The 25,721-nt window shown below is 43.2% G+C and overlaps 1 protein-coding gene across 1 annotated transcript in view; it reads left to right on the top strand.

Annotated features, from left to right (window-relative positions):
• The first annotated feature begins 3,067 nt into the window (after positions 1-3,067).
• Positions 3,068-25,721, top strand: part of Gphra (golgi pH regulator A) — a 37,036-nt gene continuing 14,382 nt past the window's right edge. Inside the window, 7 exon segments of the mRNA NM_001139486.1 lie at positions 3,068-3,207; positions 10,140-10,199; positions 11,494-11,597; positions 15,874-15,980; positions 16,627-16,728; positions 18,631-18,751; positions 19,730-19,810. Coding sequence (NP_001132958.1) covers positions 3,166-3,207; positions 10,140-10,199; positions 11,494-11,597; positions 15,874-15,980; positions 16,627-16,728; positions 18,631-18,751; positions 19,730-19,810 — 617 coding nt within the window. The 5' untranslated portion in view covers positions 3,068-3,165.

Here is a 25,721-nt window from a genome sequence, read left to right as displayed (position 1 = left end):
TTACTAACGACCAAGACAGAACGTAATTGAAGTGGCAGACTTTGAGGAGAGTTACAAGAAGGGAAGAAACTTCTGTGTATACTTTTCCCCAGTTCCCTAGTCCCCTCAAAGGCGAAATTAGATTCAGTGAGAATCAACTGTCCCCCACAGTTCACCAATCTCAATGCAACTGTCACAGGAGCTAGCTGAAGGAGCTTAGCGTGTGTCCGGGATTTTGAAACACATATATTAAAAGTCCCTTGCTTAAAGGAAGTTGAACGTTTGGATAAATATTACTTGTGGTTCATCTTCTCTACTGTGCAGAGGGTGGAAAGAGACATCAGTCGGTAAAGTGCCTGCATTGCAAGGCACACCTGTAATCCCAGTGCTGGGATGTGGAGACAGAGGGATTCCCCCGGGCTCAGTAGCCTGCCAGTCTAGACTAATTGGTAAGCTCCAGGCCAATGAGAAACATTTTCTCAAAAAAAGATGGATGGAGTTTCCGAGGACAATATTTAAGGTTATTTATGTACACATACATATGCATATATGCACACACATGCATTAACAATAAAAAGTAAATTCTTCTATCATGCAATTGTATGATAGCAAACAGTTCAAAAGCATCAACTATGTGGATTGAGGAACTAAGCAGAGGACTCAGCAGTAAACTACTATTCATGAGAGCCTGCCAAACAGGGCTCTGGTCCCCTGTATTCTAGTAAAAATGCCAAGCAGGGCAGCACATAACTGTAATCCCAATGTTAAAGAAATGGAGACAGAAGGATCTCTGGGACTTGCTGAGCAGCAAGTCTTCCCAAGTAGGAAAACTCCAGGTTCACTGGAAGATGCTGTCAAAACATAAAACAAAGAACATTGGAGGAAGGTGCAGGAAGGCACTCATTGTTTACCTGTGGTCCCTACATGTGCACACATACATATGAACACTTTCCCCTCCCCACAGAGGTAACTAATTCAATCATGGCATGACCATAATGTGTTGGAATGTTAATGAGTTAATGAAAATGAAAAGTGTATAGGTGTGGTTATATATCAGGATACCAAATATTAAGTATCTCAGACTTTAAAATACCCCAGAATTGCATTCCTGTCTGATCGTCTTGCCAAAGTCATGATGTTAAATCCCAAGCCAGGATAAGGTAGGTACTTATCCAAAATGAGTGAATGTCGAGCTGACATCCATCTTCCTAGAAAGGTGGTTAGTCTTAAGAGCAGGAAGTACTTTCAGTTCCATCCAGGCACAGGGACAGGTGACCAGATGCTCAAAACAATCCCTGTTGTCTCTTTGACTTACCAATCTCAACTTACGTATTCAATTTTAAATTTCATCTCTGTGCGTGCTTCCTTTTGTTCACAAATCATATAGATCAAATTAGTGAAGCATGGACACTACACAATACTTCCCCCCAGTATTCTACAGTATCCACAGCTTCGAATGACAGTTAAGTGCCACATTGTGGGCAGCTATCTGCTTCCTTGATAGATGGGACCAGAAACAGATTTCTGTAGTTTGAGACTCTCATGGTAAGGCAGCCTCCACAGCTCCCTGGTACTCTGGGACAGGGATTGGGTATCTGAAAGGTAGTTTGGGCTGTGTGCTGTCTAATTGTATGTCAACTTGACACAAGCTAAAGTTACCTAAGAAGGTAACTCATTTGAGAAAATGCCTCCGTAAGATTGGGCTGTAAGCAAACTTGTAGAGCACTTTCTTGGTGATTGATGATCGAGGGACCAGCCTATTGTGAGTGTTGCCATGCCTGAGTTAGTGATCTTGGGCTCTATTTTAAAGAAACAACAGGCTGAGCAAGCCACACGTAAGCCAGCAAGCAGCACCCCTCCATGGCCTCTGCATCAGCTCCTGCTTCAAGGTCCCTACCCTGTGAGCTCCTCTCCTGACTTCCCTCAAAGATGAATTACAATATGAAAGTATGAGTTGAAATAAACCCTTTCCTCCCCAAGTTTGTTTTCAGTCCTAGTGTTTCAGCCCTAACTAGGACAGGCTGCTTGGTAAGACAGACTCCAGATCAAAGGACGTGCAATTTTTATGTGTGGCAACCTCTGGGAAGGTTCTTGTTTGTTTATATTGCAATCTGAACGCTCAGATTTTAGACTAGCATCCCCTGCAACACACACACACACACACACACACACACACACACACACACACACACACACACACACTTGCACCGTTCTAGGCCTTGATTGCAGCCCCTCCTATCCAGGGTTATTGCCCAAGCTGGAGCCAGTTTCCTTGACTAGGAGACCACAAATTAACTAGTCTTTACAATAAGGGTTCTAATGGGAAAAAAAAAAAAAGTCCCACTGTAGTATATTAAACCTTCATAACTTGAGTATCTAATGGGAAAATAATCTAATTTCACTTTGTATTTGAGCCACAGCCACACAGACTGTGTTGGGAAGGGGGAAACTACTTTCTAACAATAGCCCACTTCCAGACTCCTACATAATTATTATTTTGAATTAAAATTTGTCTTCATGCAACTTCCAGTCCTTTGACCTAATACTCCACACCCAAAAGCGCCAAACTATAATGGTGGTCTCATTAGCGTCCAATGAGTACACACTCTTACAAATGGCATGGTTGTGATGTTGTCATATCAGAAATTTATTTAGCTATATTTGAGAAGACTCAGCTTCCTGCCCACCATCCTTTCACTTATAGATGTCACACTGCTTTTTAAACCAAGTAAAATATGTAATATTTTACAACACACTGTTTGACTTAAAGCCTAACTCATTACGTTAACTTATTTTTACTTTTTGCAGTCCTGGGGATGTTTCTCACGGTATCGCGCAACTCTCAGCCCAGTGTTTTTAGCTATGATCATTATATTTAATGGCAGTACAACTTAAAGCAAATGTTACCTCTCCTCACCTCCTTCTGCCTATTAAAAAGACACATCTGCTTTGAGCTTTAAAGTCTACCCAGCAGCTTCCAACCCTGCCCACCCTCACCTGCTGAGCAAACGGAGAATGCGACCGCTGATTGGCTGGCTGGGGCGCATTCTGATGACGTAGTGCGCGCCAGGCCAGCTCGGATGGCTGGGGCGAAGGCCGCCTAACACAGCAAGTGGACAGGTCTTAACAAGCGGCTGGCTTCTCTGAGGTGTAGACAGCTGGGCATGGGCCTCCCGAGGCTTCGCCATGAGCTTCTTGATCGACTCCAGCATCATGATCACCTCCCAGGTGAGCCGCCGCCCGCACTCGCGGACTAGGGAGAACCTGGATTTATCCAGCAAGATCCTTGCCCGGTGTGATGAGGGCTGACGTGTGGCCCTGTCACTCACCTAGCGTGAGTCCCCAGACTCTGGGGAGGAAGGGCCTGCCTGGCCCCAGCGCTGAGCCGGTGCCATGCGGGAGTGCCATTCGCCCCCAGGCTTCCAGGCAGCTCCGTGGACCATGGAGTCTGAAGAAGCTTGGCTCCCGGCGGGAGGCCCATGGCAGCGTGCCAACTAGAGCTGAGTACTGGGACGGGTATGGGTTTTGCTGGATCCGGGTGCCGACATGTTTGCCTCCGTGAGGTCCAAGTCTGAGCTTTTCTTTGTGCAGTGACACCTCATCCTTCATCCTCTGCTTGCTGTTCACTCTTTACAGCTCGCGGTCAGAATTTCGTTTCTTCTCACTTAGACACCTCCGTTCTACAGTAGGCATCTACCATTAAACAAAACCTAGGGAATATAATCCATTGGCAAGTCCTGCTAGCTCCGTCCAGTGAGCCTCTTGGTTTTCCTATCATTCGTGTCTCTTGAGGGTTTCCCCCAGTGTTTATAGTATCGCTGATAATCATGTGCGTATTTATGTCCATAGCCCGGGTACCCACCTTTAAAAGCAAGCACTCACTAAATAATGGTTGAGTAGGAACAGCTGCAGAAGCTTCCTCTGATTATTGCTCTCACCCCACATCTTCCCAGTAAAAGATTTTCTGTTCATCGCATCCAAATGGCAAGTGGAAGAGACAGTTCCTTTCAGGGACGTAATTAGGGTACATCCTTGGATTTAGGGTCTGTACGGCTGCATCCTAATGCCTCCCACGGCGGAGCATTGCCCTCACCGCTTGAAAACGTCGCTAACAACACTTGAGAAAATATGAAACGGGGAAAAGCCAATTCATTTCACCACTCTAATACAATAACTATTTTTCCTTTTTCAAAATTATTATCTTTCAGGGACATGGGATTGCTTCTGTGGCCAGCATAGTTTTCAAGTGTGTAAATACACAAAATTCTGGACACCCTGCCTTCTGCTTAAAACCTCTCTACACCTCCCTGTTGTCCTTGATAACGACCCAGAGGGGCTTTCAGCCTTAGTACCAATTCAAGAAAAATAAATATTTAAGTTGTAAGTGGTTTTTTTTTTCCACAGAAAAATATAAATGTCCATTCACAGCACCTTAAGAGTACAAAGAAAGAAGGTTGTAAGTAGAAAATTGTTGTGTACTTTTGCCTGTGAAATTAATGTGAGGCATAATTCAAAAGTTAACCCAAGAATATGGCTTTCTAATCTCTTATGCCTTACATTTATAACTCTTAACTTTTACAAGTATATCCACATGAAATAATAAAGTTAACCAGCCAAAGTGCTAAAATCTAAAACCCACGCAATCCTTTGTGTCCATTGTTCCCTGTCCTGGTGTTTGGGGGCTACGTTATCATCAAGGTATTAATGAAATGAAAATGTCACCACAGGGAAGTGTAACTTGACCCCTATCAATAACTAAGGTGGCCTTTCAGTTGGGCCACTTTCTTTCTCATGTCTGTTTTATCTTCCTTCCCCACGAAACCCAAGGTAGTGTCTTTCTTACTCTCTCCTGTGTTCCCTAGCATCTGACCCAGTTGGTGGCAAAGAATGGAGACCTAGGAGTCTTAGTTTAACAGAAGCACCTCCCTAGGGAAATGGGTTAACTGGAAAGCAACACACACACCATTTTTCCTGTTCTGTGTGAATCGAAAAGTTTATTTGGAACGAAATCAGAGGCTTCATATCAAAACCTATCACCTCGGGCCAGTGAGATGACGAGGCCGGTAAAGGCACTTGCTGCCGAAGTTGTCCTCTGTCTTCTACTTGCAAGTGCATGTGCACGCGCACACAAGTAATACATGAAATTAAATTTTATAAAACTTATTGCTCTGACATTTTTGCTCACCATGCCACAGAATAAAGCACAAAGTCTTTAATATGTCTTACACAGCCACTTACATTAGGACCCTGACTTTACCTCTTTAGCCTTGTGCCTCGCTCACTGTGTCCTCATTTTGTTTTTTATACAGTATAGACTTCCTAAACTTCTTTTCATTTCTTAACCTGGCTATGCCATGTGTCTCCAAATTTCCACAGTATCTTTGTCTGGGATCCTCCCCATCATACCTTCCCTTCCTCCTGGCCAACTGCTGCTCAGCCCTCAGAATTCAGCTTGGATATCCAAATACTTCTTCCAGGACAGGTTAGGCCGATGTTTCTCTTCATGTTACCATACTGTCCTTCACTCATGTCCCTTGTGGGCTGGATACTGTCTTGTAGTTACTCGCTATCTCTTTCATAGGTTGTTGGCCTATGAGAGCAGCAGTCATCAACCTGTCTCTATCACCTGGCACATACTAGTCACTGATAAGTGTTGGCTAATGAACGGCAACGGCAAGCAGGGGTAGATAACCAGAAAGGAGGCTCTCCCAGTTAACTCTTGATAACTGCTCTGCCAACCAGTGTTTTGTTTTGTTTTGTTGGTTTTTGTTTGTTTTTTTTTATCTAACCTTCCAACCTTGAAGTCACTTCACAAAAGCAACTGTCACCTACCTGTGCTGAGCCGACAGTTCAGCTATTAAGTCCTATCAGTTCCAGAGTCCCCACAGTACACTGAGTCCAAGGTCAAGGGTCTACTTTGCACAGTTGTAAAACTGTTCATTTTTGAAAACAAGCCATGCATGTTCCAGTGTATTTGAAAAGATTTTGAAGTTGTTTTTTCCTTTTGTAGTATTGCAAGAGTTCATATTTATCCTGGATATAATAAATACTCCAATTTTCTTTCTTTTCTCTTTCCTTTTGTTTTTTAAGACAGGATCTTACTATGTTGCCCAAGGCTGACCTCACACTTCTGGGCACAGGGGATCTTCCTGCTTTGCTTCCTGAGCAGCCCCACTGCTCGCTTGGATAACCACACCAACTACAATTGCTTGTTCATGTGCAGTTGGGATTTAAAAGTCCTTTCAGTGGGGCATGCGAGAACTCATTAAAGCTATATATATAGTTGACCCTGTGTCCATATCTATATCACCATCCAAACTGGTTTGTTTTTTGTTTGTTTGCTTGTTTATTTTTGGTCTGAGGTCTCATCCTTTTTATCTTGGTTGGTTTTTTTTTGTTTTGTTTTGTTTTGGTTTTCACTAAGTTACAAATCTGACCATACATACCTCTCCCATTCCTAAGTGCCCAACTTGACACCTTTCCTCATGGCTGCCTGTCATAAGCACCTGATAACACTTTAAAGCTATCCTTTTCTCTCTCTTCTCCCATTCCCTATCTCATCAGACAAACCTAATTTCTGTTTGTTTCTCTTGCCGCAGATCCCATTTCTGTTGGACCTTATCATCCTTGACATCTGCTGATTTTACCTTCTAAAATAGTTCTCAAGCCTATGGCCCCTCTTCTGTACCAGTGTTAACTCAGGGTTTTCTCATCCTTGTGTGAGTTCCCCCAAAGATCTCCTATAGCCCCCACAAATCACCATAGTGGTTATATGGAACAAATCTTACCATGTCGTTTCCGACCTCAGTGACCCTCATTTTTCCAGAATAGTTAAAGCTCCTTGGGTGGTGTGCTGGACTCTGAGTAACCAGTTACTGCTTCTCCTCTCTATTCTTGTTGTCAAACTCTCCTTAATAAACACTGTTTTCTGGACCTCCCAGCTATGCAGTTGCCAGTGTGGGCCAACATCTTAAACACCCGCCTTTGTTCGTGATCTTTGCTGTCTCGAGAGCCCTGTTCTTCTGTCCCCATCACCTTTGTCTTTTACTCATCTGACTCTTATTCTTTAAGAGAACACTTTTTGATATTTTAATGATTAAAAGCTTTTGAACCTCTTTAGAAAAAAATGCAGTGCTCTCCAAATCTGCACACAATATTAGGGTTTTGCCTCAAATTGCAGCCTTCATAAGTATCATCTGTAGAAAGCCTAGCAGCCCTATGGAGATGGGTTTGGTCTCCCTCTGTTGTATGTTTTACAGTACCAGGCTCATGCCCCTCCATCCCTCATCAATATTACATTATTTATTTAGTGTCTTCACCACCGTGCTGTAAGCTCTTTAAGGATGACAGCTGTCTTACCGTTGAATTTTCCAGTGGCTAGTATCACACATGGCAATACTACAGACGTTGCATAAGGAGTATGTACAAAGAGCCACCAACCAGCACAGTCCTTATCTTGTGTAACCATACTTCATTTGGCATCACAACTATGTGGTCAGCACCTTAGGAAGGAAAGACAAACGGGATTATCCAGAAAGAACGCCTTTAGTCAGGAGGCTAGGAAAGGCTTCCAGAGGGAGCAGTGCATGCATGAAGACCTGTGGGACTGCTGGGGGAGGGCTGGAGAGAGGCTGCTGTCAAGGACCACAGACATCTCAGTGAGAAAGATCATGTGCTGCAGAACCGGACAAGTCGAGCCTTCAGCACATGTTTGCTTGGCAGCAAGGGCACAAGTGGTGGGGTGGTTCCTGCTCGTCTGCTGCAGTCACTGTGAAGGGCACAAAAGAACTTGATTTATAAACATCCCAGATAGGTCGGGGGATTTAGCTCAGTGGTAGAGCGCTTGCCTAGGAAGTGCAAGGCCCTGGGTTCGGTCCCCAGCTCCGAAAAAAAAAAAAAAAAAAGAACAAAAAAAAATAAAAAAATAAACATCCCAGATAGTATGATACAAGGAGGAAAGAGGAGTTTGGTTTCTTCAGTGTGTGTGTGTGTGTGTGTAGGTGGGTAATTTTGGAAAAGCCACGTTGACAGCTGTCATGGGCTTTGTCTCTGAAGCCAGTTTATGTAAAAGCTGTCAAATGTAATGCCCTTTGATCTTGTCTTTACAGCAAGGAGGCAACCACTTTCTATAGATTAGGCAGGAAAATGGAGATGCTAAGAAAGCTGACTGAAAGAGACACATGAAAAAGACTAGTGCATCCACTAGGGCCAGGCACCCATCAGCGCTGTCTGGATTCTGACCAGGTGTGATTTTCCGTGATGATCTCCATCTTCTTTAAAGAGAAGCTTCTTTTATGATGGAGGCGAGCCGCGCTGATATCACTGTGGGTGTAATGATAAGTTTTTAGAACGCAGTTAGGGATTAATTGTATTGGTCTAGTAAAGTGGTGGGAGCAGGGTTTCCTCTAAGGTCCAGGGGTCACTAGCCCTAGGTGGTCGGCTGGGTTTACCATACCAGGCTTGATTTCCCTCCTCTTGTTTGGGCCTCAAGTCCAATCAGACAGCTGTTGGTTACCACCAACATATGAGTGCCTCTTTTGAACTTTAGGGGTATTGTGCCATGCTGGCCATTGTCTTGGTTCATAGGCATCACAGCTGGGTAGGACTATTGGTTGCTTTTCTCCCTTGGCAGTTTTCATTGTACTTATGGTATTGTAAAAGTTACCTCAGGGATGAAGCTTTCAGATCAGATCCAGATCAGATCTTCCAAGTTCAAAGTGCGTGGTTCTTACCAAAGGCAACAACAATAGCCTGTATGTTTAGGGAGTCTTCTGAGTTTTCCTGACCTACAGCTCAAAAAAGAGGTTTCTCATGCCTGGTACTAGGTTTTTGTTAGATAGTCCATGGCTCTTGAGGGGAGCATTGTTAGCCCAATGGCATAACTATATTTTACATGGATGGATGGATGGATGGATGGATGGATGGATGGATGGATACATGGATGCGTGGATGCATGAATGGATGCATGGTAAGATGGATGGATGCATGGATGGATGGATGGATGGATTTGGATACATGGATGAATGGATGGATGAATGATAGGATGGGTGGTTGGATGGGATGGATGGGCAGGTGGATAGATGGGTGGACAGGATGGATCCATGGGAGGGTAGATTGATACACTTATGTGTTGTGTGTAATATTAGGTAATTATCAAATAGTGTTTCCTTAGGGCTTTCTCAAGAATCCTTAGTGCTGTTTATTCCTCCTCCCTCCCTTTCCTTCTGTGTTGACCTCTTCACGACTAAAGCCCATTTTTGCCAATTTTCCCTTTCACTTAAATGGAGAAAAACATGAAGCAGTCCCACTAAAATCAGGAATGAACTAGGACTGCCCATCATCCACTCTTTTTCAATATAGTTCAAGAAGCATTAGCCGGAGCAATAAGGCAAGAGAAGAAAATTAAAGGGATATAATTAGGAAAAGAAGAAGTCAAACTATTTCTATCTGCAGATGAAATATACTTAAGTGATCCCAAAAAGTCCACCACAGAACTCTAGAAATGATTAATATTTCAGCAAAGTGGCAGGATACAGAACCAACTTGTACAAATCAATAACTTTTCTATGTATGAAGAACAAATGCACTGAGAAAGAGATCACAGGCGCTGGTGCATTCACAGTAGCTTTAAGGAAAATAAGGTGCCCGGGGAATAAATATAACCAAGGAAGTGAAAGAGCTCCACAACAAAGCTTTCAGTCTCTGAAGAAGGAGATTGAGAAAGACACCAGAAAATGGGAAGGTGGCCCATGCTCACAGATCAGTAGAATTAACATTGTGACAATGACAGTTCTGACAAAAGCTATTGAGAGATTCATGCCATCCCAATCAAAAGTCCCCATCTCATTCTTCACAAAAATACTAAAAAACTATTTAAATTTTTATTTGGAACCACAAATGACCATAAACTGGTTTCATTGTAATATGGGAAAATATATTTATTTCCATTTTTTTGTCTGCCTTAAAACTCATTCTATACAATGAATAATTTAAAAATTCTAAGAGTGTGTAAGCATCTTTTTCCAATGATAAAAGTGGATCTCATTTTTAATCTCTAAAAATAGCTGTCTAGTTAGCAGACATTTTATCATAAAAGAGTTTCTATAAGGCATTTGTCAAAAGAAGATGTATCTTGACATTTTTTCTTTCTTCTGCCCTAGATACTGTTCTTTGGATTCGGGTGGCTTTTCTTCATGCGCCAGTTGTTTAAGGACTATGAGGTGAGAAGAAACCAGTTATAATGGAACAAGAAAAATGATTCCATTAAAAAAAAGTATGTGTTCACTTCCTCAAATAGAAAACCTGTGCCAGTCATGGATGTGCAATCATGAAACTACACATGGGGGCTGGAGAAATGGCTCAGTGGTTAAGAGCACTGACTTCTCTTCCAGAGGTCCTGAGTTCAAATCCCAGCAACCACATGGTGGCTCACAACCATCTGTAATAGGATCCGATGCCCTCTTCTGGTGTCTGAAGATAGTGACAGTGTGCTCATATACATAAAATAAATAAATCTTAAAAAGAAAAGCTAAACACGGTGTTCTGACTTCACTAACAGATTGGTTGCTCTGTCTATTACTAACTTATAGCATGGATTTTTGAGACAGGATCTTGCTGTGTGACTCAGGCTGGCCTGGAACTTGCTGTGTAGCTCAGGCTGACCACTAACTCACAGCAGTCCTTCTGCTACAACCTCCCTAGTGGTGGCGTTACAGGCACACACCACCAGACCATACTAGTTTAGGTGATTTAAAAGCAAAAAGAGAAATCGCATGGTTAAGAGCAAGGAAGGTCATTCCTTAGGCATGTTCAGGCCATTCACCCATTACAGATGCATTTTTTGGGAGGAAGTTTAATTTCTAATACCTCAGAAGTTTCGATTTCAATTTACAATTGCCAGCCTTCAAGTTTAAGCTTCACCAGTTAGTTACTGGACACTTTGGGGCATTTCTAAGATGGTCTATATCGAGGACATCGGATCTCTTTACAGATGGTTGTGAGCCACCATGTGGTTGCTGGGAATTGAACTCATGACCTCTGGAAGAACAGTCGGGTGTTCTTAACCACTGAGCCATCTCTCCAGCCCCCTAAGATGGTCTATATCAAACCTCCCGAGGAGTTTGGGGAGCTGTCTGGAAGAGCCCACAATTATAGAGGTTCTATTCTGCTCAGCACTGTAAGGCATCTCTGGAAAGTTCCAGAGCTGAGCACTGCAGTGTTGAAGAACTCCTTTTAACATTAGCATGCATGCAGATCCGTTTTCTTTTAATCATTGACATCGGGAGTCTAAGGACTGCCCATGGCCCTGTCATTTCATCCTTTTGTGCTTTAAATTCCCCAACCACAAGAAGATTCTGGAAAGAGGCAGCCATGATTAGAAAGTGCCGCCCGCTTCCATCATTTAACCCAAGTTCCTCTTTAAAGACTCAGAAGTCAACACAGGTTTTCTGACTTGTCATCAGAAGAGTAAGGAATTCCAGCAAGGACATGATGGCATGCGTGTGGCTTTTACAGGTTCGTCAGTATGTGGTGCAGGTGATCTTCTCCGTGACCTTTGCGTTTTCCTGCACCATGTTCGAGCTTATCATCTTTGAAATCTTGGGAGTTCTGAACAGCAGGTAAGTGCAAGTCCTGCATCCTTCCCGGACGTGAGCTGCTTTTCATTCACAGCTGAGGGTCACTGTAATATGTCATTTTAAACAGATGTTTTCAAAACATCCTCATGGTGGGAACTATCTACCGTGCATGTGGATGTCAGTCAGTCTCGGGCTTTGGCCCATGGTAATGGGTTTGGTGAAGACCACGAGTCTCCATGGAGAAACTGCCAGAGCATTAGCTCTGCAGAACCCACTGAGCCGGGGCTGCAGGAACCTCGGCCCTGGGCTTCACTCCTAGCTCTCCAATTCTCAGACTCTCTGACTGAATTCTGGTCTGACTCCAACTTGGCCTGCTACTTGAAAAACTCAAAATTCCTCAGCTGTCTAAGGGCCTCCGAGAAGACTGAGCTCCAGTTCCCCTGTGTAACTACTGTGGTTAATTTACACATGGTCAAGTGAGTATCCCTAGGGATGTCTTTTAAAATATCTTTTTAAAGTTACTCCTGTGGCCTGATGGTAGAGCCCTGCCTCTCTGACTTTCAGACTTGTTCTTTATCAATCCAGACCTTGTTTGGATGAGCTATGGAGAATGGACAAGTATTTTTTATGCTATTTGCTAAATTGCATTATCACAACATGGATGTCTTACTGCTCTGAGTAGAATTTAGCAAAGTTTTCTATGAAGGACCAGATGGTAAGTGTTATAGGCTTTGTAAGCCATGGGGTGTCTACTCACATTCTGATCTGCCACTGTAAACAGAAGCAGTCATAGGTAGTGTGCAAACAATGGGCACAGCCCTGCCCCAGTGAAACGTCATTTGTAAAGATGGTTAGGTGCAGGGTTCTAGTTTACCGGCCACAGCGTGAGTGCCGCTGAAGTCTGTTTCTGCTTTTTCATTTTTCGGACAGGATTTGTTTAGGCTGAAACATGTCTGCACATACACCCATTTCTTATGCTGACCCAGCTGTAAACAGAACTGTGGACCTTGATCATGTGGTCTATCTTGGCATTCACTAGATTCAAAATAGTTTTCAGAAGAGAAACTTGGTTCTGAATGAGTATTCTTTTGACTTGCTTCTAAGTAAAGTATATGGCATTCTGATGAAATGTAGAGTGTTGTTTGGATCCTTTATTTTTTTTTTTTCCAAGAGAATATCACTTTATCTTCAGCTCAAAAGACCAGCTAAAGCATGTTTCAGCTTTTATTATGTGTGTGTTTTGCCTGCATGTTTGTGTCCATGTGTATGCCTGGTACCCAGGTTGGCCAAAAGAGGGCATCAGATCCTATGGCACTAGAGTGGCAGACATTTGTGAGCTGCTGTGTGGGTGCTGGAAACAGAACCAGGTCCTCTGTAAGAGCAGTAAGGGCTCGTAGCCACTGAGCATCTCTCTAGCCTGTGATTGACCTTTAATTGTCAGTACAAGTATACTCGGATCAGACCTACTAGCATGTTCCAGAAGCCGGCTGAAGCTATGTGTAGTATCTTTCCCTTCTAGATCTTCTAACTGGGTTGATTCAGAGACCAAAAGCTGCCAATGCAAGCAAACAAATCTCTACTAAGTGCTTTGGGCTCCCTGGAGGCTCACTGTTACTTATGGGTTCTTTGTTCGTGATGCCTGCCATAAGGGGAAACAATAGGGCTAGACCTCTGTAACCCATGCAGGTTTCTTTGGGAAGGAGATCATCATTCAGGACGTTAAGTGAATCCTATGACGACTCTTTGGGGAAACTCATTATCTGGGTAATAAATTGGTGTAATTATGACCATTTTGACTTTTTTTTAAACAGACACTATGATTTATCTCTGTGATCAAATCATCTATTTAAAATAAATTATTAGTTGATTTAGAGCTAAATTTGTTTCCCACCTACAGCAAGTGTCCAGAACAACTATTTTTCCTTATTTCCTCAGTTTATTTACTTAGCGTGTGTTTTCTACATCCTAGTAGGCCACCCATCCATTTATCTATTTTTGTGTAACAAAGCTTGAGTTTAAATTCAATAACTTAAAAGGACACTATTGGAAATTAATAGCTCTCCCAAGGGCAGGAGAAGATTATTTCAAACCACCTATCTAATAAGGAATTTCTTTCTGAGACATATAAAGAGCTCTTACGATTCAGTGGTATAAACAACACAGTTACAATTAAAAAGTGTACGGAGGTCATAAAATACAATCCCCTGTAGTTGCCTGACATGCTTGAGGCTCTAGGTTCAATCCCAAGCTCCACAAAAGGAAAGAGGAGAATAAAGAATAAAGGGTCTGACTGAGCATTCGTCCGAAGAGGACAGACAGGTAGCCAATAAGGACATAAAAAAAATGGTTATTGTCATAGACCATCAAAGAAACACTAGTCAAAACCGCAGTGCCGTAGTACTTCCACCAACATGGCGATGACCAAAAACCAGGTATTAGAGCAAAGAATGCTGGACTTTTCACATACTGCTCCCCAGTGCCACAGTGGCAGCGTTTCCAGAGATAACTACAGACTCAGCATGTGGCCCAGCCATTCCATTCCATCTCTGGGTGAGGAGAAATGAAGCATGGCTGTGTTACATGTGACACATGTTCATAGCATCACTGTTTATACACTCTAATAGTTTAAGGTTGAAACAACCAAATATATATTGGCTGCTTAATCAATGAATAATGGCATAATGTTACTCAACCATAAAAGGGGTGAACTATTGGTAGATGCTGTCACTTGGATGAAGCTTGCAAGCCCTCTGCTAAGGGAACAGCTAGTCATGACCTCAGACCACCTGTGATGGGTTCCATCATGTGAACTGTCTGAAGATGCCCACAGAGACAGACACTTCAGTTACTGACTTGAGCGCTTTCCTTGGACCGGGGAGATGGGGAACAATGGGGATGACTGGCAGTGGGTACAAGGTCTCTAGGGGGTCTTGCCTAAAATAATTAAAGACCATTGGAGGGGCTGGGGATTTAGCTCAGTGGTAGAGCGCTTACCTAGGAAGCGCAAGGCCCTGGGTTCGGTCCCCAGCTCCGAAAAAAAAGAACCAAAAAAAAAAAAAGACCATTGGAGTATACACTTCAAGCGAGTAAACTGTTTTTCCAAAAGCAAAAGTGCTACATTTTTACATTTATTTCATTTTTACTTATTTATTTTGAGATGGGGTCTCACTATGTAGCCCTGGCTGGCTTGGGTCTTATTATGTAGAAAGACTAGGCTGACCTCAAACTCAGAGAAATCTACCTGCCTCTGCCTCCTGGACACTGGGATTAAAGCTATGTGCCACTTTGCCCTATATAAAATTTAACAGAAAAAAATGTATTTTATAAATATTGGTGAAAGTTGTGCAAGTCAAATGGTAAGATCAAACTACAGAAGAATTTCTGAGTCTTTATTGCTCAGAATTACTATTAACATTTTCCCTTCTTTTTTATTTTAATTTTTTTTTCCTATTGTCCCACCCTCTTTCCTATTTTAATTTTTATTACATTTATTTATTTATTGTGGAGAGGCACATAGAAGTCCCTGCCTGAATGAGGTCAGAGGACAACTTTCGGAAGTCAGTTTTCTCCTTCTGTCATGTGGGTCCCAGGAACCCAACTTAAGTCATCAGGCTTGGCAGCAGTGACCTTACACTGAACCATCTCGGCAGCCCTGTTTTGCTTTGGTTTTGAGACAAGATGTCATGTGTGAAGCCCGGGATGGCCTCAGGCTTAGTGTGTGGCAAAGGCCATCCCTGTGATCCTAGTGACTCTACCTTCAAAGTCCTAGAACTGTGTGTGTTTAGGACTAAGTTCCTGTTGTTGTTGTTACATTTAGAGTATATGTATGTTATCCTGTGAACATGGCTGAAACATTAACATTCTTCTTTTTTTCTTAATGGAAATCTCAGGTCAAGGTGATTATGTACTATTCAGAAACTCATATATAGTTTGTTTTGCTGGGTTTGCTTTTCTTTTGGGAGACAAGGTTTCAATGATGTCACCTAAGCTGGCCTTGAGTTCAAAGTCCTATGTCCTCTTCCTAAATACTGGGATTATAAGCATGAGCCACCACAGGCACAAGTGTGTATGTGTGTGTGTGTGTGTGTGTGTGTGTGTGTGTGTGTGTGTGTGTGTACAAATGTGTGCATATTATTTTAAGTCAGGGTATCTATTTGTAGCCCTACCTGTCCTAGAACTCACTAGATCAAGCTGGCCTCAAACTCAGAAAGATTCTCTTGCCTCTGCCTCTGAAGTGCTCAGATTAAAGGGAGCCTTTGGAATACAAAGAATGAGAGTTGCTGGCCTTCCCTGAAGATATTTTTGATGCTAATTTCAGCTCCCGTTACTTTCACTGGAAAATGAACCTGTGTGTCATTCTGCTCATCCTGGTTTTCATGGTTCCCTTCTACATTGGTTATTTTATCGTGAGTAACATCCAACTGTGTGAGTATTGTGCCTTCTTATGTCAGCATGCAGATCGGGCTGCATACTATTGGGAGTGGGTTATATACAACGTCATTTCTGTATTTCTTTTATACTAGTATCTGGGGGTGTTCAGAGCATCTTAAAGCAGTCTTCAAATGAATTCTGTCTGAAAGAGAGAATGTCTCCTGCCAGATTTATTTCTGCTTCTACTATAACATCTCCTTGAATTCAGTCCATATTATAATTTTAGCAATATTTTTCTAGTGATGGGGAAGGGGTTGGGGGGAGGAAAAAGAATATGATCAAAATCTATTTTATGAAGTTTTCAAAGAATAAAAACTATTTTTAAAGACTGAATAAGAGAAGAAATTCTTAACTAAAATATGAAATGTTCTACTTACACATAAAGGTTTTCTAATGGTAGTAAGAATGCTTTTCCAAGGAGTTGGGGATTTAGCTCAGTGGTAGAGCACTTGCCTAGCAAACGCAAGGCCCTGGGTTCAGTCCCCAGCTCCAAAAAAAAAAAGAAAAAGAAAAAGAAAAAAAAAGAATGCTTTTCCAAGAATTATGTAGTCCCAGCATTTGCACATTAATTACACTCGTGTTTGTAATCAGCAAGCTGTGTAGTAGCTGTCCTCCCTAACAGTTGTTTCCCCTGTCTCAGTGCACAAACAGCGTCTGCTCTTTTCCTGTCTCTTATGGCTGACCTTTATGTACTTCTTCTGGAAGCTGGGAGATCCATTCCCCATACTCAGCCCAAAACATGGTGAGTAGAGCGGAAGTGGGAAGAAAGATTTTTTAGTTTTCTAATTTAAAAAATCATGATAACTTTTTAAACTTTTGGTTGTGGGAAATAGAGCAAGTTATTTCTCACAGAAGTATTTGACTTTGAAACAGAATGTTTCCTTCTTTCTAAGGGTATCAAATGCTAGTTTGGTTGCATAAGAATTACAGGGCATATTGAGTGCTGGTCAGCTCTGTTACTGTAACAAGAGTTAATCAGTTAAAAGGCAGGCATATTTAGCTCCCAGTTTTAGAGGTTTCAGTCAGTGATGCGCTGGTCTGTTGCAAGGCAGTGCATTATAATCAGAGTGGATGGCCAAGGAACATGGAAAAGGAAGGGGTGGGGCTGGGTGCCACTGCACTCTTCTAGAGCCTGCCTCCCTGACAGGCCCTATCTACTTTTTTCCTTTGACACTCATGGGTGGGTGTGCAGATGTCAAGGTACGAGTGTGGAGGTCCAAGGACATCTTGTAGGAGTCAGTTCTCCCTCTACCGTGTGTGTGGGTCCCAGGGCTCAAGCTTAGGCTACTAGACCTGGCAGCAAGTGCTCTCACCCACTGAGCAGAGTCTCTGCCCAGCTGCCCACCGCTGCCACTGTTCACGTCTCATATGGGCATGTCAGCTGCTGAGACAAAGATCTGCGTCCTGGCTTCAAGAAAATCTGGGAATGAAAGAGCTTCATGCTTCCTAGATCCTGTAGTATGGGGGGAAGCTAGAAAAATATCGGAATGAGCTTAGTGGACCAGCATCTGCAGTCTGCCTCACCTCCCAGCACCCTACCGCATGGTATCTTGGATTTGGGGTGAAAATGCTTCCTTCATTTGGGTCAGAGGAAACATGTAGTTTTTCAAAGCACATAGCCATTCAGTGGATGGCTCAGTGGGCAAAGGTACGGCTGCCCAGCCTCATGGCCTGAGCTCCACCTCTGGGATCCACACAAGGAAGGGGACACTGACTCCTACGTGTTGTTCTCTAAGCACGTGTGTGCTGTGATACAAACACATGCAAACAAGTAAATTAATAAACTATTGTCTTAGTCAGGGTTTCTATTCCTGTACAAAACATCAGGGCCAAGAAGCAAGTTGGGGAGGAAAGGGTTTATTCAGCTTATATTTCCATGATGCTGTTCATCACCAAATGAAGTCGGGATTGGAACTCAAGCAGGTCAGGAAGCAGGAGCTGATGCAGAAGCCACAGAGGATGTTACTGTCTTATTTCCCCTGGCTTGCTCAGCCTGCTGTCTTATAGAACCCAAGACCACCTGCCCAGGGATGGCACCACCCACAATGGGCTGGGCCATCCCCCTTGATCACTAATTAAGAAAATGCCTCACAGCTGGGTCTCATGGAGGCATTTCCTCAATTGAGGCTCCTTTCTTTGTGATAACTCCAGCTTGTGTCAGATTGATACACAAAACCAGCCAGTACAAGTATTAAAAACAATTTTAATGGAAGCATATGTAGCATAACTAGTTTACTTAAAAATGAAATAGCAGTATATGTTTCAGCATCTCATATAATAAACCAACGTAAAGATCAGCAGCCTGCCAGTAATTAAAAATAAGCCTGTTGGCTGGAGAGATGGTGATTGAAAGCACTTGTTGCTCTTGCAGAGGACCTAGGTTTGGTTCCCAGCACCCATGTGATGGTTCACAACCATCCGTAACTCCAGTTCCAGGGGACTCCAGCTCTCTTCTGACCTCCACAGGTACCAGGCAAAATGTAGGCAAAATGCTCATACACATAACAAATAAATGACTCTAAACAAGAGTTGTAATGGGCTTTATAAGATACCGGATGATATTTTAAGCAATGTTTGCTTTGCGTCACACAGTTGGAAGCCTCTGTATATATTGCCCGTCATTAACATGCGTTGATGTTTTTAGGGATCTTGTCCATAGAGCAGCTCATCAGCCGGGTAGGTGTGATTGGGGTGACACTCATGGCTCTGCTTTCCGGATTCGGTGCTGTCAACTGCCCCTACACATACATGTCCTACTTCCTCAGGTAACACATACTTTATCTCCTTTCTTTTTCACTGTTACTGGAATATGTTTGTCTCATGTCTTTAACATCCACATATTAGATCTAGGACTGATTCTTTCTTCCTCTGCGTCTGTGGTGTTTATCTGAAGCCTTTCTAACAAGTCATTTTCTGTTTTCATTTTTCCGAAACAGCATTGCAGCAGGTACCCTGAGTTGGTTTTGAATTAGATTCTCTACCTTAATCCCCTGAACACTGGGATTATAGGCATGTGCCACCACATGTGGCTCATTTCTTTTTTATGTGGTGACTTTTATGTCCTTTGCATACACTCTTTAAATGCATCTATCCAGTAGACAAGAGTATGAACCGCTCCCAGCTGCAGGAACTTGGTTCCTCTTTGGCATCAGATAGTAGAAGACAGTGCCGATTTAAGCATCTTTTAAAATGTTTGTGTCTCTGAGTGTTTGTCCACATGTGCATGTGCATTATGTGTATGCCTGACTCCCACAAAAACATCAGCTGCTCTAGAACTGGAGGTAGAGACATGGGAGCCATCTGTGGGTTCTGGTTCTCCAGCAGTGGCCAGGACTCTTAACCCCAAGCCTTCTCTCTAGCCCAGTGGTTCTCCACGTTCCTGAAACTGCAGACTTTTAATACAGCTCCTCATCTTGTGGTGACCAGCAACCATGAGATTATGTACATTGCTACTGCATAACCATGCCTTTGCCACTGTTTTGAATTGTAATATAAACGTATTTGGAGATAGACATTTGCCAAAGGGGGTCATGACCCACAGATTGAAAACTGCTGCTCTAGCCAATAAGCATATATTTTAAATGTATCTAAGTCAAAGCTAAGAAAGCCTGAACACAGGGTACTCTCTACTGCACTAGGACAACAGAAAAAAACAGCTATTTGGAGTTCATGTTTCTCCAGATAGCTTGTATGATGTCCAATGGTGGAACCCCAAAACATCACTAATTTCTTGCTCATTGCAGGAATGTGACTGACACGGATATCCTTGCCCTGGAACGGCGACTGCTGCAGACCATGGACATGATCATAAGCAAAAAGAAAAGGTGAGGCTGGCACCCTGTGGTCTCTGTAAAGCTGGTGGGGCCGCTTTCTTACTCGTTGTAGGGCGAGGTGCCACCAAGATTTACTCCCACCTCAGAGAAAGAGCAGTCTTACGTTCACTTTCTGAATTTCAACGTTTCTCTTTAAAGAGTTAGAATACTGTTTACCATTGGAGGTTTTTATATACATTTATTTAATGTCACTAAGCAGAGGACAAGGATATCCATCCTTTAAGGCTGTCCAACTTCCCGTAGGAGATTACCCATAGGAACACGAGTGACAGTTACATCACTGAAAAAACCCACCGTGTGGGTGACACCCCTTGCCCCAACCCTACAGCTTTGAGGCAGCTCTGTACTAAAGAGTATGCATGTAGATGGGTGCTCTCCCTCCCTCCCTCCCTCCCTCCCTCCCACTCCTCTCTCTCTCCCTCTCTCCTCTCTCTTCCTCTACTCCTCCATTCTCTCTTTCCCTCCCTCCTTTCCCTTCTTCCTCTCTCCCTCTCTCCTTCCAACAGTTGCTTCGCATTTCTGTCAACCTTATACAGGAGGGACTTGAGTCTTATATCTCCTGAAGTTCATGAACTCTGAGACTCTTCTACAGTGGAATGTTTCAGTCTTTAAAAAAGCTACATAAAAGTCATCTAAAAGGTATTTCTCATCCATTTTTTCAAAGTGGCATTTTTATAGAAATCTGTGTCACAGTAGACCTACAAAGCCATCTGAAATCAGTTTATTTTCATTAGACTCTTTTGTCTATATCCTTTAATGCATCTTTGAACTAGGCCCTGTGTCTTTGTGCCCTTTTTCCTTATGTGTTAAAAAGATAAATAAATAAGCCAAGTGTGTTGGCACACAACAGTAAGCTTATACTTAGTGGAAGGGACAGCCGTAGACCTGGAATAACAAGGACGGCCCCAATTGACTGAGCAGTATGTGTCTCCATTTGTCTGTGTCTGTACTAACGTAGGAAAGGTAGACATCTGGCTGTACATTTATTTTGCCTGCAAATATGTTACTTATATTCTGTACATTTCTATAGAAATGTAAGTTATTTTTTTAATAAAGACTATTTGATAGTGAAATATCGATATATATGAATTATATTATTTTTGTCCCCAAGGTTGTTCTCCCTTTTGTGATCTTTCTTCTATTAATGAAAAGACACAGCTGACATTTAAGGTAGAATCAGACCTGAGGCTGTTGTAGACAGATCCTCCTGCCCATCTTATGCTACTTGTGGTTAGGAATTGGCTCTGACTCAGGCACACCACCACCCAGTTCTTGTCTGGTCAGGATCAAGGGTGGTTTGGGTCCTATAAGAGTCACTTGACTAGATAGGCTCTCAGAGGAATTGGTCTCCCAGCTGGACTTGATTAACACAGTCTCCTAGTGGTGCTAACAAGACATATAAACCAGCACTGGAGCCTCCCAGTTAGCACAGCATAGAATAGCCCATAGCTGGGAGGAGTGGTGACCAGACCTATTTTAGATTTCAGCACAGTGGCCTGCAAGAACAGTACTGTTGTGGACAAAATGGGGCAGAGTGGAGTATACACGGGACCTAGGAGGAAAACGCCTTAACCTCTACCTCGAGTCAGGTGCTGCTGGGCTGTCCTTTAAACTGATCCGGATGGGGACAAAATGCATTCTGAGTAAATTTAAGAACCAGTCCTCAGGCTTTCAGTTAGCCGTGGAGGAAACTTGTAGGGCAGGCCGTGAGAGTTGAGCAACGGCTTCTACCGAGGGTCTGAAAGATGAGCATTTGGAGTCACGGGGAAATGAACATACGCAGGTAAAAAACAAAGTAACTGCTAGAACTTTCTGAATTGTCTAAGTTGTTCCATGGTGTTCAGATTAGCAGAGTACCTGGGGATCAGACAGAAGGCGTTGAAATCCCAGGATGCTAGAGGGCCAAGATCCGCAATTTGTCTTACTTTGACACACAACAGCATGTGTACACAGGAAGCAGCAAAGAGCCCATGGAGACGCCTATGACTGATTGGCATGTGCTTCTTAGGTTTGCAGGGTTTTCTGCCTTTGAGTGGCTGCCCCAGGTGAGTGGATGCTGGGCACACACTCGTGACAGAAAGGGAAGCCTTCTGGAGGGAGGTGTCAGAAGGTAGAGCTCAGGAGTGGCGTGGGGATCAGAAGTTTAGCAGAGTTCCCATAAGGAGAAAAACCCCAGCGAGTGAGTCCTAAAGTGTGGCTACACAATCAGGTGATGTCCTTAGTTAAGCACTGACTTCACGGAGGCTCTGGGAGGCCATAGAGCAGCCAGCTAAAGGAGCAGCAGCTCAGAGGTGGACCTGTGCAGAAACATTAGCTGCTGCAGGTGCCATGGACCTTCAGCAGGAACCTAGGTGGGCTAGCTGCCTTGCAGGTACACTCCACAATACTCTGAGGAGGAAGATTCCACAGTCACACTTATCTGTCTATCCATCCAAAACTCCAACTTGGCTGTGAAGAAATGAAACTCTTAAGATTTCAGCATACAAATCAGGCAATAGAAACCAACTCCATTTTCGATTCTTGATCTTAGAGCATAAGTCATTGGAGTTCTGTTCAGGAAATTTTCCCCTGTGCCTGTGTTCAAGACTCTTCCCCCACTTTCTCTTCTATTAGTTTCAGTGTATCTGGTTTGATGTAGAGGTCCTTGATCCACTTGGACTTAAGCTTTGTACAGGGTGATAAGAATGGATCGATTTGCATTCTTTTACATGCTGTCCACCAGTTGAACCAGCACCATTTGTTGAAAATGCTGTCTTTTTCCATTGGATGGTTTTAGCTCCTTGGTCAAAGATCAAGTGACCATAGGTGTATGGGTTCATTTCCGGGTCTTCAGTTCTATTCCATTGATCTACCTGCCTCTCTCTGTACCAATACCATACAGTTTTTATCATTGTTGCTCTGTAATATAGCTGGAAGTCAGGGATGGTGATTCCCCCAGAAGTTCTTTTATTGTTGAGCATAGCTTTCACTATCCTGGGTTTTTTGCTTTTCCAAATGAATCTGCAAATTGCTCTTTCTAACTCTGTGAAGAATTGGAATTTTGATGGGGATTGCATTGAATCTGTAGATTGGTTTCAGCAAAATGGCCATCTTTACTATATTAATCCTGACAGGCCATGAGCTTGGGAGTTCTTTCCATCTTTTGAGATCTTCTTCAATTTCTTTCTTCAGAGACTTGAAGTTCTTGCCATACAGATCTTTCAATTGCTTGGTTAGAGTCACACCAAGGTATTTTATATTATTTGTGGCTATTGTGAAGGGTGTCGTTTCCCTAATTTCTTTCTCAGACCATTTATCCTTTGAGTCTGATTTGTTTGAGTTAATTTTATATCCAGCCACTTTGCTGAAGTTGTCTATCAGCTGTAGGAGTTCTCTGGTGGAACTTTTGGGGTCACTTAATTATACTATCATATCATCTGCAAATAGTGACATTTTGACTTCTTCCTTTCCAATTTGTATCCCTTTGACCTCTTTTTGTTGTCAATTGCTCTGGCTAGGCTATATTGAATAAGTAGAGAGAGAGTGGGCAGCCTTGTCTAGTCCCTGATTTTAGTGGGATTGCTTCAAGTTTCTCTCCATTTAGTTTGATGTTGGCTACTGGTTTGCTGTATATGGCTTTTACTATGTTTAGATATGGGCCTTGAATTCCTCATCTTTCCAAGACTTTTATCATGAAGGAATGTTGAATTTGGGAATGCATCCCATATGTTGCCACCAAACCCAGTCACTATTGCTGATGCCTGGGTGCTTGCTGACAGGAGCCAGATATGGGTGTCTCTTGAGAGGCTCTGCCAGAGCCCTTCTAATAGAGATGAGGACGGTTATAGCTAACCATTGGACTGAACAAGGGGACTCAAATGGAGGAGTTAGAGAAAAGACTGAAGGGGTTTGTAACACCATAGGAAGAACAACAATATCAACCAACCAGACCCCACCAGAGCTCCCAGGGACTAAACCACCAACCAATGAGTACACATGGAGGGACCCATGACTCCAGCCACATATGTGGCAGAGGATGGTACTGTCCAGCATCAATAGGAGGAAAAGCCCTTGGTCCTGTGAAGGCTTGTTTCCCCAGTGTAGGGTAATGCCAGGGCGTTGAAGTTGGAGTGGGAGGGTGGGAATGAGAGCATCCTCGTAGAAGCAGGGGGGAGGGAGGAGGGTATAGGAGAGTGGAAAAGAGGATAACATTTGAAATGTAAATACATAAAATATCCAAGAAAAGTAAAATTATGTTAAAAAGAAAGAAACTAACTACAACTATCAGATGGTAGTGCTACACACTTTTAATCCCAGCAGCTAGGAGGCAGGGGCAAGTATCTGATCTCTGAGTTGGAGACCAGCCTGTCCTACAGAGTGAGTTTCCAGAACAGTCAGGGCTACATACAGAAGCATTATCTCAGAAAACCAAAAAAGAAAAAAGAAACCAACTCCAAATGGGTTCAGATGATAAAAACCATAGCCAGTGCAGCACTGGGAGTGTGGACCTTGCACCTCACTGGGCAGCACAGTAGAGCTGACACTGGTAGTGGTGGGGTCAGGGGAGGGGGTGTAAGCTGGTCCCAAGGGCGTAAGAGTAGGAGAGCTGGCCCTGCCCCTTGCCAGCTGTGGTGATGGGTGAGCCAGCCGGAACAGCAGGAGATCTTACCCTGCTGGTCTGGGTGCAGGCTCAGCTACCAGCCAGGCCCAGATTCAGGGCCACCCCAACATCTACTCATCTATGAACTGCTGGAGCACATGAAAAGGTTAGTCCTGCAGATCCAGAGCTGCGGGCCTCCATGACACAGGGCAACAATAGGATGTCCAGGAGGAGTCCTGGTGAGGATCCAGGATTGATGTGTAGAGGCCTGATCAGACCATTGGCTCATTACAGTGAACATTTGCAAGTGAAGATGTGTGGACAAAAGGGTATACTGTGGGACACACTGACACACTATACTTCCCACAATGAGATTATTTTTTTTCCTTTTGGGAGGTAGGTTGCAAGGCAGAGGGCAGGTCAGGGGAGGGGGATGGGGAGATGAGTGGGATTGGGGTGCATGATATGAAACTCACAAAGAATAAAAAATTTAGAAAAAGAGTAAAAGGAGAAAATAAACTTAAGTCAGATTAGGTTCCCCCTGAGACAGTGCTGAGAAACCCCAAGGCCAGACTGTAGCAATCCCTCTACCATGATGCTGACTTGAATAGATCATGGCATATTTCTTCAAAGACTGTCTCTATCCAGGCCTGCTGCTCTCAGGGCTGTGAATCCCTGGGTAGTTTTCATCCAGGTTCCTTGCTTCTCAGAGCTAGTTCCAGGACCAGCCCTGTCCTGAGAACAGTCAAACATCAGATGGTTTCATCCTGGCCTTGAAGAGGGCTGCAAAAATAGCATTTCTAACTGAAACCTATTCAGAACGGCTCAGCCTTCCCCCCACTAACTTTTATATAGTGTTTTGCCATCAATTGTATCCCGAAATGTTTGCGAAGTGCCTGCCAGATATCTGCTCCATGCTAGGTACCAATTCTCTATTCTACAGAACTGGCCTCCTACTAGGCCAGACAGTAAAAGAGATAAGAGGAAAAAAAATATAACCAAGACTGGAACACATAGAGACATTCAAAGGGATGAAAGGAAGCATGATGTTAATTAATAAAAGAAATAAGGAGTTACAACAAAACACAAACTCAAAACCAGTCCAGTGGCAATGGGTATTTACTAAGTGATCCAGAAAGTAAATCCACAGACCTTTCCCGCCTCCAAAAAGCCCCAAATCTGAGTCCCAGTATGTAGAAAGATGAATTCAAAACAGACCCTGAACTTAGATATAAAGGGTAAACCTACTGAACTTTTAGGGAATCTTTGAGACCTAGAGCTAGGCAAAAAATAGAATTCCCAGAATACAGTTGAGACAACAGA

This window comes from Rattus norvegicus, chromosome 2, assembly GCF_021556685.1.
Source record: "Rattus norvegicus strain SHRSP/BbbUtx chromosome 2, alternate assembly SHRSP_T2T, whole genome shotgun sequence".
Lineage (NCBI taxonomy): Eukaryota > Metazoa > Chordata > Mammalia > Rodentia > Muridae > Rattus > Rattus norvegicus.
The sequence above is the reverse complement of the archived record's forward strand: the minus strand, read 5'-3'. Positions and strand labels throughout refer to the sequence as shown.